Source organism: Mustela erminea, chromosome 17 (assembly GCF_009829155.1).
Source record: "Mustela erminea isolate mMusErm1 chromosome 17, mMusErm1.Pri, whole genome shotgun sequence".
NCBI classification, from domain to species: domain Eukaryota; kingdom Metazoa; phylum Chordata; class Mammalia; order Carnivora; family Mustelidae; genus Mustela; species Mustela erminea.
Window position 1 is genome coordinate 1,231,165 of NC_045630.1, and position 12,801 is coordinate 1,243,965.

Here is a 12,801-nt window from a genome sequence, read left to right on the forward strand (position 1 = left end):
CAGGCACAGTGAGATGAGGAAACTCTCCCAAGGTCGCAAAGAAAAGTGTTCAAGTGTCCGACAAGCAGAAACCAGAAAGCCAGAGTCCTTCTGCTTACATCCACATATCTCCTTCACCTGGACTTAATAGAAAAATTCAAATAAAGGGTTCTGCTCCTTTTTGTATCCACGCGTAATCTGCTACATAGATGAAAAGGTATATTCTGTCAGGAAGAGAATATAAAAAAATCTAAAAATTGAGCTTAGGTGTGCTGAGGGTGGGAATCACGTGGATATTGATATTCGTTGGTTTTTGCTTTTCATTCCTTTGATGTTTGGCCAGGGGGAGGGTGAGAAAAGAGACTCACGCCCCAACCAACAATTTAGGGAGTCCTGGAGCTGAACGCTGCTTGGACTTTGGTATCTCTCAGCTACACATTCTCCTTCCCTTCGTTTATCACCCGTGTGTCACCACCTCCCACAAAGGCCAGCCATCTGGCACCTCTGGGCCACTGGCCAGCCCAGGTCTTTTGGACCCAACCTCACGCCCACGGCAAGTTTCCGTGTGACTTACAACCGTGAAGGAAAGGAGATCGGGGAGGTGATTCAGTCCGACCACTATGGAGCCAGAAGAGAGCTCTGTCATTCTATAGGACCAAACCCAGTCCCCATCCAGGCTTCCTAGGCTCAGGGCTCAGGTGTGAGCTTTTCTCTTGCTTCCTTAAGAGGTGGACACATTCAAGTTCTGCTTTTGCAACTAAGAGTCTACGTGTGGATTTTATGTGTAATACGTTAAACAGTCGCTTTAGAAACCTATTAAGTTTTCTGGTTGACCTTAAAAAATTGCCTTGTTGTGGAAGAGATATCGACCACCCAAGGAAACAGAGCCTGGTATGTGCTGAGCATCTGTAACTCCAAGGTATCATCAGACACAAGATGCGGACACAGAGGGTTGCCTGGGACAGTCACAGACTCTCCACCAAGGAAAAGCACATCATGGGGAGGACAGTGGTACAGGAAGTGCTAATAGAGATCTTAGAAAGGTCAATTGATAGAGAAGTCTCCCGCTGGCAAGAGGGCGTGGGATTTTGTGCAGCCAACGTAGAGACATACAACACAGAGATGGTAGTTCTCTTTCTGCTCTGCTTCAGGGAGAAAAATTAGGCACAAGAATGACAGAAGAGAATGGTCTGAGCCACTCACCTCTCGTGACATCCAGTCCATTCCTATGCACACGCACCCCACCACCGTGCCACACACATGATCATTTCTCTGGTAACACAGGAGCTAAAACCAAGTCATAACTGCCATCTTGAAGGGATTGAACACTCTGTGAACTGTGCAGCCAAGCTCTGTTTAAGGTTAGTATTTCTTCAAGTCACAGGAAGAAGAAAAAGCAAAGGTTGTTACCTTTATCGGTACATCTTAGCTCTAAAAATAATTTTAGTGTTATCCCCTACAGTGTGCTGGGTAGACGCAGAGACACGGAAGTGAGTGACATGCAATCCCTTCTCTCCAGCTGCTCCTGTGCATGGGGATGAAACCGTGGCCGCGAACCAGTAAAAGAGGAGAGACGGACAATCCAGAATAGACAGAGGACGATGCCTGAGGCAGGCGGCACCCCAGTGAGTATGGGAAGAGAGAGGATCCGTACCTACAGTCTAGAGGAGACATCTCCCCCACAGAGACAGGAGGAATGGAGGAGCGAGTAGATAATGACGCGGTGTGTACCCAACCAAGTCCCCAATATTGTTACTCTCAGTTTGTGCTGGAACCACTTTGGGCCTTGCTGGATTTGTCACCAGCACAGTCTCAGAAGTTTCCAAAGTGGGTAGCTTATATTAAGAGAGAGAGAGAGCGTAGAATCACTAGATTAAGGACTTGTAGGGAATTTCCTTATTTACAGTTAGGAGTTATTTCTTTAAGGAAGGCATCCTCTGGGGCGCCTGGGTGGCTCAGTGGGTTGAAGCCTCTGCCTTCGGCTCAGGTCATGATCTCAGCGTCCTGGGATCAGGCCCCTCATCGGGCTCTCTGCTCAGCGGGGAGCCTGCTTCCCTCTCTCTCTCTCTGCCTGCCTCTCTGCCTGCTTGTGATCTCTGCCAAATAAATAAATAAAATCTTAAAAAAAAAAAAACTTTAAAAAAAAGGCATCCTCTGTAGATATCTTCTTAATTGTTACGATAAATGTCACTGAAGTTAACATTTCTCATAAAAATTCCACTGTTTTTTAAGAAAGTAACTGATTGTTTATAGAACAAGATAAGGCAATGAATTACTGAAGTTATTCCCAAAACATAAAGAGATAAATCCTGAAAATGGACTAAAGAAATACAAGCATCTAGGTCAAATGCCTTCTGCCACTAATTTCCTAGTTTAACTACAATCCAGTAAATTGATCTTCCAAGCCTGAGTCGAGCACGGTTTCTGAATCCGGTCCTGCAGAAGTCCTGCAAACTTGATGGGACACAACAGGTAGAGGTGGCTTTGCCTTGAGTGTCAAAAAGCCTCTGACTTGCTAATGACGTTCACTCTTTAGCTGTTTGCTTTAATCAGAGTTAGTAGACTCCAGACAGACTTAGATCAAGTCCCTTACAGCTCAAGCGACAGAGGAAAAGCAAAGAACCTGGAGTCAGGCAGCACCGCTCCTGGATGTCTCCCCGATGACAAAGAGATCCCTTGGGGGTTAACTTTCATTCTCTAGACTGACGAAAAAAGCACATGAGAACAGGAGGCATGAAACCAAGACCCCTGCATAAACCCTGGCACACTGAAATTCTATCCTCGGTGAAGAAGAACAAGAAAAATGTACCAACAAAGGAGGTAGAGAACAATACTTACACATATTCCTGGGTTCTTTGGGAAAAAGTCTCCTCTGAGAATTCATAACCGCAACCTGCCATCATGTGGGTTTGGGGTTCCTGTCCACACTGTCTGTCTGGTGTCAGAAACTCCGAAAGAAAAAGCGAATGTACAATGGCCCTAGGTTGGCAACAAACCCGAGCTTGTAGCAGATGCCAAAATCAGCCACACCTGGAGGGAAAGTTATTCAACACAGACCTCACAGGAATCCCACAGGCAGAGCTCAGCCCAGCAGAAGCCGGAAAGTGGAATACCCAAAGAATGTGAGTAAACAAGCCGGCAGGAGCAAGAGTCAGCAAAAATAAAAAGCTCAGGTAGACATCTCGGAACAGAGATAACACCACTGATGGTTAGAAAACTCAGAGATTTCTAAAAATAAGTAACTTTTCAAGTATTACCAAGTTAAAGATAAAATTTTAACATAAAAAAAAACTATTAAAAAGCAAGCAATTTTGAAAAAAAAAATTTAACTTCTAGAATGGAAAAATGGTGTGACTGAATTTAAAGCTAAGAGCAGATTAAATACATCTGCAGGAAGAATTAGGGAACCGAGGTAGACAGATCTGAAGAAAGGAAATGATCCAGTGCAGAGAAAGAGATTTAAAATATGAACGAGAAGGGAAATAACACAAAAGTAGAACGTGAAGTTCTGGCGTGTGCCCGACAGGAGAGCGGACAGAGAGGACAGGGGAAGGCCAAGGATTTTTCTAGAATTGGTGAAAAGCACATGTCCTCAGATGCACAGAGTACCAGAGAGGAGAAATAAAAACTGTGCACACTTTAGCCAGGTTCCACGTATGCTTCCGGTGTGACAGTCCTGCACAGCAGCCACAAGCCGGGAGCGGAGGTCCGTTGTCACGCACAAATGGCCCTTCGGGCGTTCGGGCAGGAAGCAGGACGGCCGACCCAGGAGGAGAGCCCTTCTCACCAACCTCGTGCCCCGCGCAGGCACTCGTCTTCCGCCCCCGCACACAGGCGCTCATGAACTCCTCCGCTCACGTGTTCTTCCTTCGATCACACAGTCCACCCACTGAGGTCCTAACGAGGGCCACGCACAGGAGACCCGGGAGCCGCGCCGGGAACGCAGCCGACAATCCCTGCTCTCGCAAAGCTTCTGGTCCACCCTCCGGCGCCGTCAGCGAGGAAACACAGCAGACAGATTCAGACCCCGAGAAGTAGAGACCAGCCCGGATAAAACACAGAGGGACAGGGCCGGGGAGACAGTGGCAGGCCTCTTCCGTCAGAGTGCCCAGAGAAGCTTCCCCCTGGGAGCTAAGACTACTCTGAAGCCTGAAGACGAGGCAGCAGCCGGCATCTCAGAACAGGGACCTCAAGAGCAAGGCCTCGTGGCTGGACCAAACCTGGCTCTGTTTAAGGAAGAGAATGAAGCCCGGGGGGGCAGGAGCTTAGCCTCGAGGCCAGGTGGAGAGATGTGAGGCCAGCGAGAGGCAGGGACCGCTCACGGGGGCCCAGCAGGCTGTGCCAGTGAGTCTCTATTTTATTTTTCCCGCTTTTGGAAGCCATACATATGTTTTTAAGCAACGAGTGGTGAGACTGGACTGACATCCGCGGGAGATCCTTTGGTCGCTATGCGACGGCTGCATTCCAGATGCAACAAAAGAGAAAGTAGGATCCCAGGTTCAACCCCCAGGGCAGTGACCCAGCAGAGATGGTGAAAGCGGGTCAGGGTGCAGCCGTGGTAGTGGGAGCAGCCGTGGAGATGGGAGAAGCAGACACACCCGGACACATCTCAGAGGAGACACCGTTCTGGCAAGGGAAATGGAACTTCCACTTGACTGCTTTCAGGCACCTGAGGCCCGTCTTGACTGCGGAACCCCACTGGACCAGCTTCTCCTTTTCATTTTTCCCACCTGCCCCTACCCCAGAGTCCAGCTAGACACCTAGTCAGGTGACCTTTGTGGTTGAACCTGAAGAAAACTCACGGAAGTGCAAGCAAGAGAGCCGTGAACCTGGTCCTGGTCCAGGAGCAGAGGGGTGGGCCTCGCGCCAGGCCAGCCGGGCGGAGCCACACCAGCGAAGGGAAGTGGGAGGGACAGTGAGGGGCAGGAGCCTGCAGCCCCGCAGAGGACATGGGGGCGGGGGCGGGGGCGGGGGCCTGGGGCTTGCGGGACAGTTTAAGGAAATGAAAGAAGTGGCCTCGATGAAGTGAGATAAAACTCGGGAACCACGGGCCCAAGCACACAGTAGGTCTCGGGAAGGTGACGTCCCCTCCAGACCCGGGGCCTCGACGCACAGGGAACGAGTATGTCTCATTGACATCACAACGTCCCGTCGTCAGCAGCCCGGGAGTGCACCTGCTGGATGTCCACGTGAAGGAGCCGAGCACCTCTTCCAGGAAGGCTGCCAGGGGATGACGGCCACGCTGTCGGGGTCTGTGGCCACAGGCAGGGCCCTGCCCGGCTCCCATCAAACTGGTCGCCTCTCCTCAGCAGCCGCCGGGCCCTACTGCTTGTCTCCAGGGACCATTCACCCGCGCGGTCCTCGAGGATTTTCCTCTTTGCTCTTCAGAACTCCGTGGCCCCTCAGTCCCTGCCGGGCAGCTGTCCCGCGGCCTTGTTTGTCGATCTCCCCGCCGTTGGTCACTCGCGCCGCAGGCCTCCTCACCGGCCCCGAGCTCGGGCTCCCCAGCTTCTGCTGGCCTCGCCGGGCAGCCGGGGCCTTGGGGCTCCTGGACCCCAGCTCACCGCAGCCCAGCGGGGCTCTGAGGGGACACATGGGGCCGAGAGCCCGCACGTCCGCTCTGCCCATGGCCTGCAGCCCCCGAGCGCGAGCAGGAGCTGAGCTTTCAGCCCGACGCCGCCGCCCGCACCTCACCCTCGCGCACCAGCCTGGCGACACCAGAGTGACACGTTGGTCCGTTGTTCTGGCCTCCTGCGGCGCCGGAGGTGGCCCCAGGGCACCCGGCGAGCGCTCTGCTGTCACCGGACACACGCTTGCACCCCGACCCCACATCTCCTCACAGCAACTGACACACTTCTTGAGTCCTCGAGCCTTGGTGTCTGCGTTTGCAAGACGGCGGGACCTGTCGCGGGGTCACGGTTGAAAACCGTTGTCTTGGTCTCCTCTCGGGGCAGAACAGATCAGCCCAGATTCCACTGCTCCAGGCAGCACAGGGCTCGTGGGCGCGCTGGGGGCCGGAGAGCAGCGCTGCGGGCCGGGCCTTTAGGACACTGCGGCCGGCTGGGGCTGGGACTGGGCTCCCGCTGGAGGCTGCCTCACGCGCTTGCTGGGCTCCGGGGCACGGACACAAGGCAGGGGCTGCGGAGGCCTCAGCCGTTCCCTCCATCCCCGGGGGCTGGCACCCGGCGCTCCCACGTGGTCCCTGCGGTGTCACTGCATTTCCCGTGTTGTGGTCAGGCTCCCGAGGGACACGTCCTGAGAGAGAGAGAGAGAAACAGGTGCAGCAGGTCCCCAACGCCACAGATGTCAGGTCCTCTACCTTCCGCTCCTCTGAAGCGTGTCACTACCGCCGACCTGTGAGGAAGGGGCAATGAAAGGCTCCTCCGGGGTCTGAAGGCGCGTGAAATTGTGCCCGCATTTCCGAGGGCCTGCAGCCCAGACCACGCCTGGTCTTCCACAAGCAGCCGCGGCTTCTTCTAGGGTTTTTTTGATCCGATGACTCAAGAAATAAGACAGAGGGCAGGCCTGGGGGGCTCAGTGGTTAAGCATCTGCCTTCAGCTCAGGTCACGATCGCAGGGTTCCGGGATCGAGCCCCGCATCAGGCTCCCTGCTCAGCGGGAAGCCTGCTTCTCCCTCTCCCACTCCCCCTGCTTGTGTTCCCTCTCGCACTGTGTCTCTGTCAAATAAATAAAAAAATAAAATCTTTTTTAAAAAAGAAAGAAAACAGAAGAATGTCTCCATCCTCATCTTCACTGCCACAAACACCACCCTGCGCGGAGGGAAAGTGCCTGTCGATCTAGGCAAGAGTTAAAAGGAAGGATGAAAAGGAGAAACAGAAGTGAGTCGTGTTGGCCCTTACTCGTCCCTTGCTCCACGCCAAGCCCCACAGCAGAGGCTCACGTCCCCACCGATCTGAGCGCTCGGGACAGCCCCACGGCTTTCCATGCTGCGCCTCGGCTGCAGAGGAAGAGCCGAGGGCGCGCACACGCTGACGCGCTGTCCGGGGACAGCTGGGAGGGCTCGCGGGAGCGGAGCCAGCCGGCCCGACCCCAGGGCCTACGCGTCCATCGCTGCGCCCTCCGCCTGGACAACTCCGGGCATCGTGGGCTTCGACCTCCGTTCTTCCTCCGACGGTCGCTGGAATCCGAGGAGGCATGCAAAGAAGCAGGCGGGCTGGAGCCCGAGAATTCCAGAAGGAGAGTGGCCGGGCTGCTGCAGACACAGAGAGGGCAGAGCCCATGAAGGCCACCAGGACAGCCTGGCAGCAGGGGGTTGGCACTCGGGGACGGTCTCGAGCAAGAGGCCCTTCCACCGCCGCGCCGACTCCGCGGGCTCGCGCTCCTGCTGCTCAGCACTCCCCCCAGACCGCGTCTCAGGAGAATCCAGGGCTTTCCCACCTTTGCTCCAGGATGAGGAAACAGGCTCCTTTGAGCTAACACGTGTCCTGACGGTTCGCTGGGCAGCGAAGCAGGAAGAGGCCCTTGAACAGGGACAGAGGGAAGTCCCATCATCAGACTCCGGCCTCCTGGCTAGGCCTCAGGGAGGTGCTAAGGAAACGGTGCTCGGCCGGGTCCTGGGCGACAGGGGCATCGCCTGGCCTAGACCCGAGCCCGGCCCGCAAAGCTCTCACACAAGATGAGCTGCGTTCGCACTTGGCTCGCGAGGCCCGTGAGGCCAGAGCCACCCCTCCCGCAGCGGGACCCCCTCGGGGGCAGGCGGGGCCCCTGCAGCAGCTGTCCCTGCACACTGCCAGGCTCGCAGGCCCCGTCCCCACGGCTCTTCCTGTTGTCTAAGCTCCCGGCGGCTCTCCGCTGCCCTCAAAGCACCTCCTCCTCCCCACGGAATGGCCTTGGGAGTCTCCCCGTGCTGTCTCCTTGAGGCCGGTCACTCAGACAATACTGACAAGCATGTCCCACGTGCGGAACCGGCAGGGAACAGGGCAGGCCCGTCCTCACCCCCCGGTGCCAGGAGTCTGGGGGTTTCGCGAGAAGGAGAAGGGAGCTCAGACCTACCACAAAGGAGGCGCTCTGGGTGGGGGACATCCAGAAGAGCACCCCGAGCCCTGTCGGCAAACTGTCCCAACATCGAGCTGAGACGGAGCCCACCAGGTGGACGACACGTGCTGAGTCGACGCTGCCCGGGTGCTGAGCGACAGCACGGGCCAGTCACGTGGGCTCTCAGCCGCGACGACTTGTCCTTTTCAGGAGTCCCCTCCGCAGCCGCCATGTGAGGCAGGAACGTGGCCCGTGCTCGGTGTCCAGCAGCCCCTCGTGCCCCGGGCTGTCCGGCGGAGGAATGAAGGAAGAGCAGCTGCTACACCCGCCCAGGGCCTGCCCCAGGGCCTGCCTCCTGCTCCGGCCCCTCCACGCCAGCCCCGGTAACAGCAGGAGCGAAGCCGCAAGGTTCGGCGAGCTTTGCCCATGCCGTTCCTCTGCGCGTGGGTGTTGGAACCACTGGCGTCGCGGGCAGCATCCGTCTGCACTCCGGGCCACGTTCCTCAACGGCGAACCATCTCGGGCGAGGGGTGGCTGAACACTGTGCCTGGCGAGGAGGTAAAATGTGAGTTTTACAGAAAGAAAAAGATACCAGAGGGAGCAGAATGAAAATTTCACATGAATTTCAAAGTTGAAGTCAGGAAATCAAACGAATTTCAGCTCTCTGGCGGGCAGCTTTAGGCTCAGCCCCAGCATCTGAAGGGAGACCCACTTCCCCTTGCCTTGGCCCGGCTTCGGGGTCCCTTGTCGAAGCTCTCACACGAGACCTGCCCTCTGAGGGTGCCTTTGACGTGGGAAGGCACATGCTGGTGCCAAAGAGGCAGCTCCGTCCAGCCATGAGCGGGCCTGGAGAGCCGCAAACCCAGCCAGAGGGGACCCTGGGCAACAGGAACAAAGCATTCACTCTTGTAGTGTTTCCAAAGCAGAGAAGCTCCAGGTTACTTAAATGAGCAGCTTAAAAATGTCATCAAGGACCCACGTTCTCTCCATGTTCTCCATCTGCCGTCCTCAGCTTCAGGTATGGGCTCTCGTGCACCCCAAGATCGGACGACATCGGGCACACTCAGGGTGGTATGGCCGTAGACCTCTCGCGTCTCCAAACGGCTGCTCCCGCTGCAAGCACTGTACACTCGCACAGGACACAGGAGGGCGAAAACCTTTCCTACCTCACATTCCTTTCAAAGAAGAACTTTCCCGGTTGGTTCCCCTACTCTAGCAGACGTCCCCTCCCATCGCACTGGACAGAACTGCAGCACAGAATCACAGGCAAAAGGAACAGAGCCGCTGTGAGTAGACTGTCCCAATTCCTGGGGCCGGTCGCCCTGTCTCCCCCGAGTGCAGTGACCAATACCCGGGTCTAGTCTGGCAAGGCAGAGTGAGGCTGATGGGTGACAGCACAGGGAGAACCAGCAGAGCGAGGAATTCGGCACCTTCCCTCACCCCCAGCACGGAGAGCCCCATGGGACACGTGAGATGATTAACTGGGGAAAGAAATGTCGAGTGGCTGCCTGTGTTCACGGGAGCCTGACATTTTCCACAGAGCACGTTATGGCTGTGTCTAGCTGGACAAAATGCTTTTGATGGACAAAATGCTCCGGAGTGCCCATGTCATCCGTGTGTCCCCCAGAGGGATCTGGGAGCGCAGGCAGAAGTCCCAGGCATGAAAGCTGGACCTTATCGCTCACCCGGCTCTCCTAGATCCTACACATCTCACTGCACAGAGAAAAGAACTAAGAACAGAGAAAGGGCTTGACCCAGGTCAGACCATCGCTGGCCAAGGCAAGATGGCAGCCTCTGAGGATGCTATCCGCCTGTCTGCACAAAGCCTCTTGGCTCCAGCTCAAAGAGCCATCACACAATGCAATAAATACCTACAAATAACCAGAGTCCCATGGATGCCACAGGCCATGAGAACAGAAGGGCAAGAGGGCATGATGGGAATGACTTTCTTGAAGCATCAACATTTCTCAAAACATACAAAAAGTGAGCACACTTCACCTTGGAGTTGAACAAAACTGAGCTAGTTCATCATCTGCAGCTTATAGGGACGAGTTGTAGGACGCTGCAGGACAAAGTGAAAAGAGCATTTAGCAATTCAATTAAAAATAGATATGATGCTAGACTGTAACAGATGAATGTGGGTTTCAACTATCGAAAGAGAAAAGGCCTTTGTTCCCGGTTCCCATTTCAACACTGACACAAATAGGGCCGCCTGCACAACTCACAGGCCCAAGAACTTCCTTTTCGAGATTCTCCCCTTCGCCATATCAAACATGTTAAGATCCCCCGATCACAAGTTAAAATGACTGATACATTGGGGTGCCTGGGTAGCTCATTCAGTTAAGCCGTCAACTCAGTTTCTGCTCAGGACATGATCTCAGGGTCCTGGGATCGAGCCCTGTGTCAGTCTCTGTGCTCAACGGGAGGTCTGTTTCAGGATTCACCCTCTTCTTCTCCCTCTGACCCTTCCTCCAGCCTGCTCTCTCTCTCTCTCTCTAATAAAGGAATAAATCTTTAAAAAATAATAATTGATATACAATATACAACTTGGTAATAATTTGGGTTGCATTTGACTAATTGAAACTTTTTTTTAACATTTACTTAAATATTAATGATCCTTTTCTGATGCTGTAGTTTTGAATTACATGTTTCCTATATCTATCTCAAATATTTTAATGGACCCTTAGAAAGTCCTGTAGGCCGTAGGCCGACAGCATCAAGTGGTTAAAGTGAGAAACTACGGACCTTTAGATCCTGTAATTCCACACAGGGAGCCACAACAAGGAGCCGAGGAAGACACTTGTCACACCAGTCACCCATCTTAGCGTTCTAATACGACCAACTCACGTCTGTATAGCATTCTGTCCCTTACCCAGGTCTTTCACGTATTTTATTTCATCTGATTCTCTTCAACGGCCTAGTATATAGACACTAAATTTGGCTTATTGATAAGGAAACTTTGATTCAGAGAGGTTGGCTTACTTACTAGCACACAACTGGTAAGGAATAAACCCAGATTCGAGGGAATGGTCCTAACACACCAGTTCCTAAATATCTTGGGTCACAACTTCAGCCCCTTGTTGACAACCAAATCTGAAGTTTTCTGCTTCATGACCGGGAGCGGGAACAACTGGTTGACCCAACTTCTCTTAGAAGCATCTTAGGGGCCCTAACTGCTGCTGCTGGAATGCCATTCTGTCTGGTAAAATGGAGCCCATCAGAAAGATCTGAACTGTCCCACCAACACATATTTCTCTTCGGTCTGATTTCCACTAGAATGAGCACTGGAACAGTTGGCATCATAGGTAACAGGAATCTGGAAGTGAGATCTGAGCCCTTTGACTGCGACTGCCCTGGAGTAGGAATCCCAAGGGAAGGGCTGTCACACACCGGCTGGGGTAGCCACGGGTCTGCTGTGCGATTAAGGAAGATCCCTAATGTCAACCAAACCAGCACCCTGCTCTGGATGGTGTCTTCAACATGCCACAGTAGGAGTGGCTGGAAACACAACACCTGGACCCGAGACCTGAACCCCGGGAAGAATGAAGCAGTCTGAGAGCGCCGACTGAGAGGGCACGTGCCGTCATCAACCTGCCTCATGTAATGGCTCTGCTAACTCCTACGACTTTAAGGCCTGCGTCCGTGGCAATGCCCTGGCACACAGCAGACCCCACACATGCCTGTGGATGACGCACTGCATCACAGGGCAGTAAAGCGGGCCCTTCTCCCCATCCAGCAATCCTACTTCCAGATTCCAACATTACCCACTGATACTGAGAAGGAATTTGTGAGACAGCTGCATGCTGGAACAGGCCACAGGATTTTTTTTAAACTGAAGGCAAGGCCAAAGCCTCAGGGCCTGTAGCAGGATGGCTGGGATTTCTCCGACGGGCTATATGTCACTGGACAAAATGGAGAGCCCAGGGCCCCTTGCGTCCAGGAGGGCTGGGGTCAGCCCATTGGAGTGAGGTTGGAGTTCAGTAGGTCCAACTTGCTCCTTTGAACAGAATAAGATCAAATGTTATCTGGCCACGTTCAGGCCCTGAATCTGAACACTAACTTGCCAGTTTACAACCCCAGGGACATGAAACTGAGCACCCAAGCTTCCTCCCCATGGACTCTGTGCAGCCTTGTCCTTCCTCCTCTTCCTTGGTTGGTTTCGAACAGGGGCAGTATGACACTGGGGAAAGGCCTCCGCCCCTACACTGAAAACTGAAAGTCTGGGAAATGACCATGGCAGCCAGCGTGCCCAGTGGCGGCACAAGTGTAACGCCGAGGATAAGAGCGTAGGGTGGGCGAGTGCCTCCCAGTCGGCTGCTGTATTCCAGGGTCTGGAATAATCCTGTGGAGAGGAACACAGCGTGTGAGGAGAACCTCCGTCCTCTCGCTCACCCGCTTCTTGGCCGAGCCTCACTAGCGATTCACAGGCTTCTCCTCCGTGTCCTCATCTCTGGGTCAGCGGGAACTCTGTGTGAAATGACAATGAAGGCCAACAGGGAGGTTAAAGACACTGTGGCTCGGGGTTCGGATGCGCTTTTTCTGCCAAGCCTGCAATCCTGTTGTTTTAGGCCTCAAGGACAGGGACCATTTAACATGCTTTTACCACTCCCACTGCATGTTTCTCAGTGCCGGGCGAGAAGTAAATGCTCAATAAACACGTGTTTACTGGGACCGTGTCAGGCCGGCTGAACCACCGAAGCAGTTCAGCGGAAGACGCATGACATGTGCAGATCTCCCAAGTGTTCCAACCAGAACTTCCTTTCGAAACATCCTTCCTCCGAGTTCTCCCTTGAAGGCCATTTGATTATATTCCTAGTGCTAATCCTG

General features: G+C 54.1%; 1 protein-coding gene across 1 annotated transcript; it reads right to left on the reverse strand.

The window, feature by feature from the left end:
* Positions 1-6,701: 6,701 nt before the first annotated feature.
* On the reverse strand, positions 6,702-8,293 carry LOC116576009. Its single transcript, XM_032317690.1, has 3 exons — positions 7,993-8,293; positions 7,329-7,460; positions 6,702-7,267 (listed from the first exon to the last, which is right to left on the reverse strand). Exons 1-3 carry the CDS (start codon positions 8,204-8,206, stop codon positions 6,777-6,779), a joined length of 837 nt encoding a protein of 278 aa, XP_032173581.1. The 5' UTR covers positions 8,207-8,293; the 3' UTR covers positions 6,702-6,776.
* Between the last annotated feature and the right edge of the window lie 4,508 nt (positions 8,294-12,801).

Excerpts from the sequence above, each read along its gene's own strand:
- LOC116576009 (XM_032317690.1), bottom strand. The coding sequence starts at position 8,206 with ATGGCGGCTGCGGAGGGGACTCCTGAAAAGGACAAGTCGTCGCGGCTG. Across the intron at positions 7,461-7,992 it reads CCCAGAGCGCCTCCTTTGTG|GGCCTCTTCCTGCTTCGCTG; the intron begins GTAGGTCTGAGC and ends TCCCTGTTCAAG. Across the intron at positions 7,268-7,328 it reads CGGTCTGGGGGGAGTGCTGA|GTCCCCGAGTGCCAACCCCC; the intron begins GCAGCAGGAGCG and ends TTGCTCGAGACC.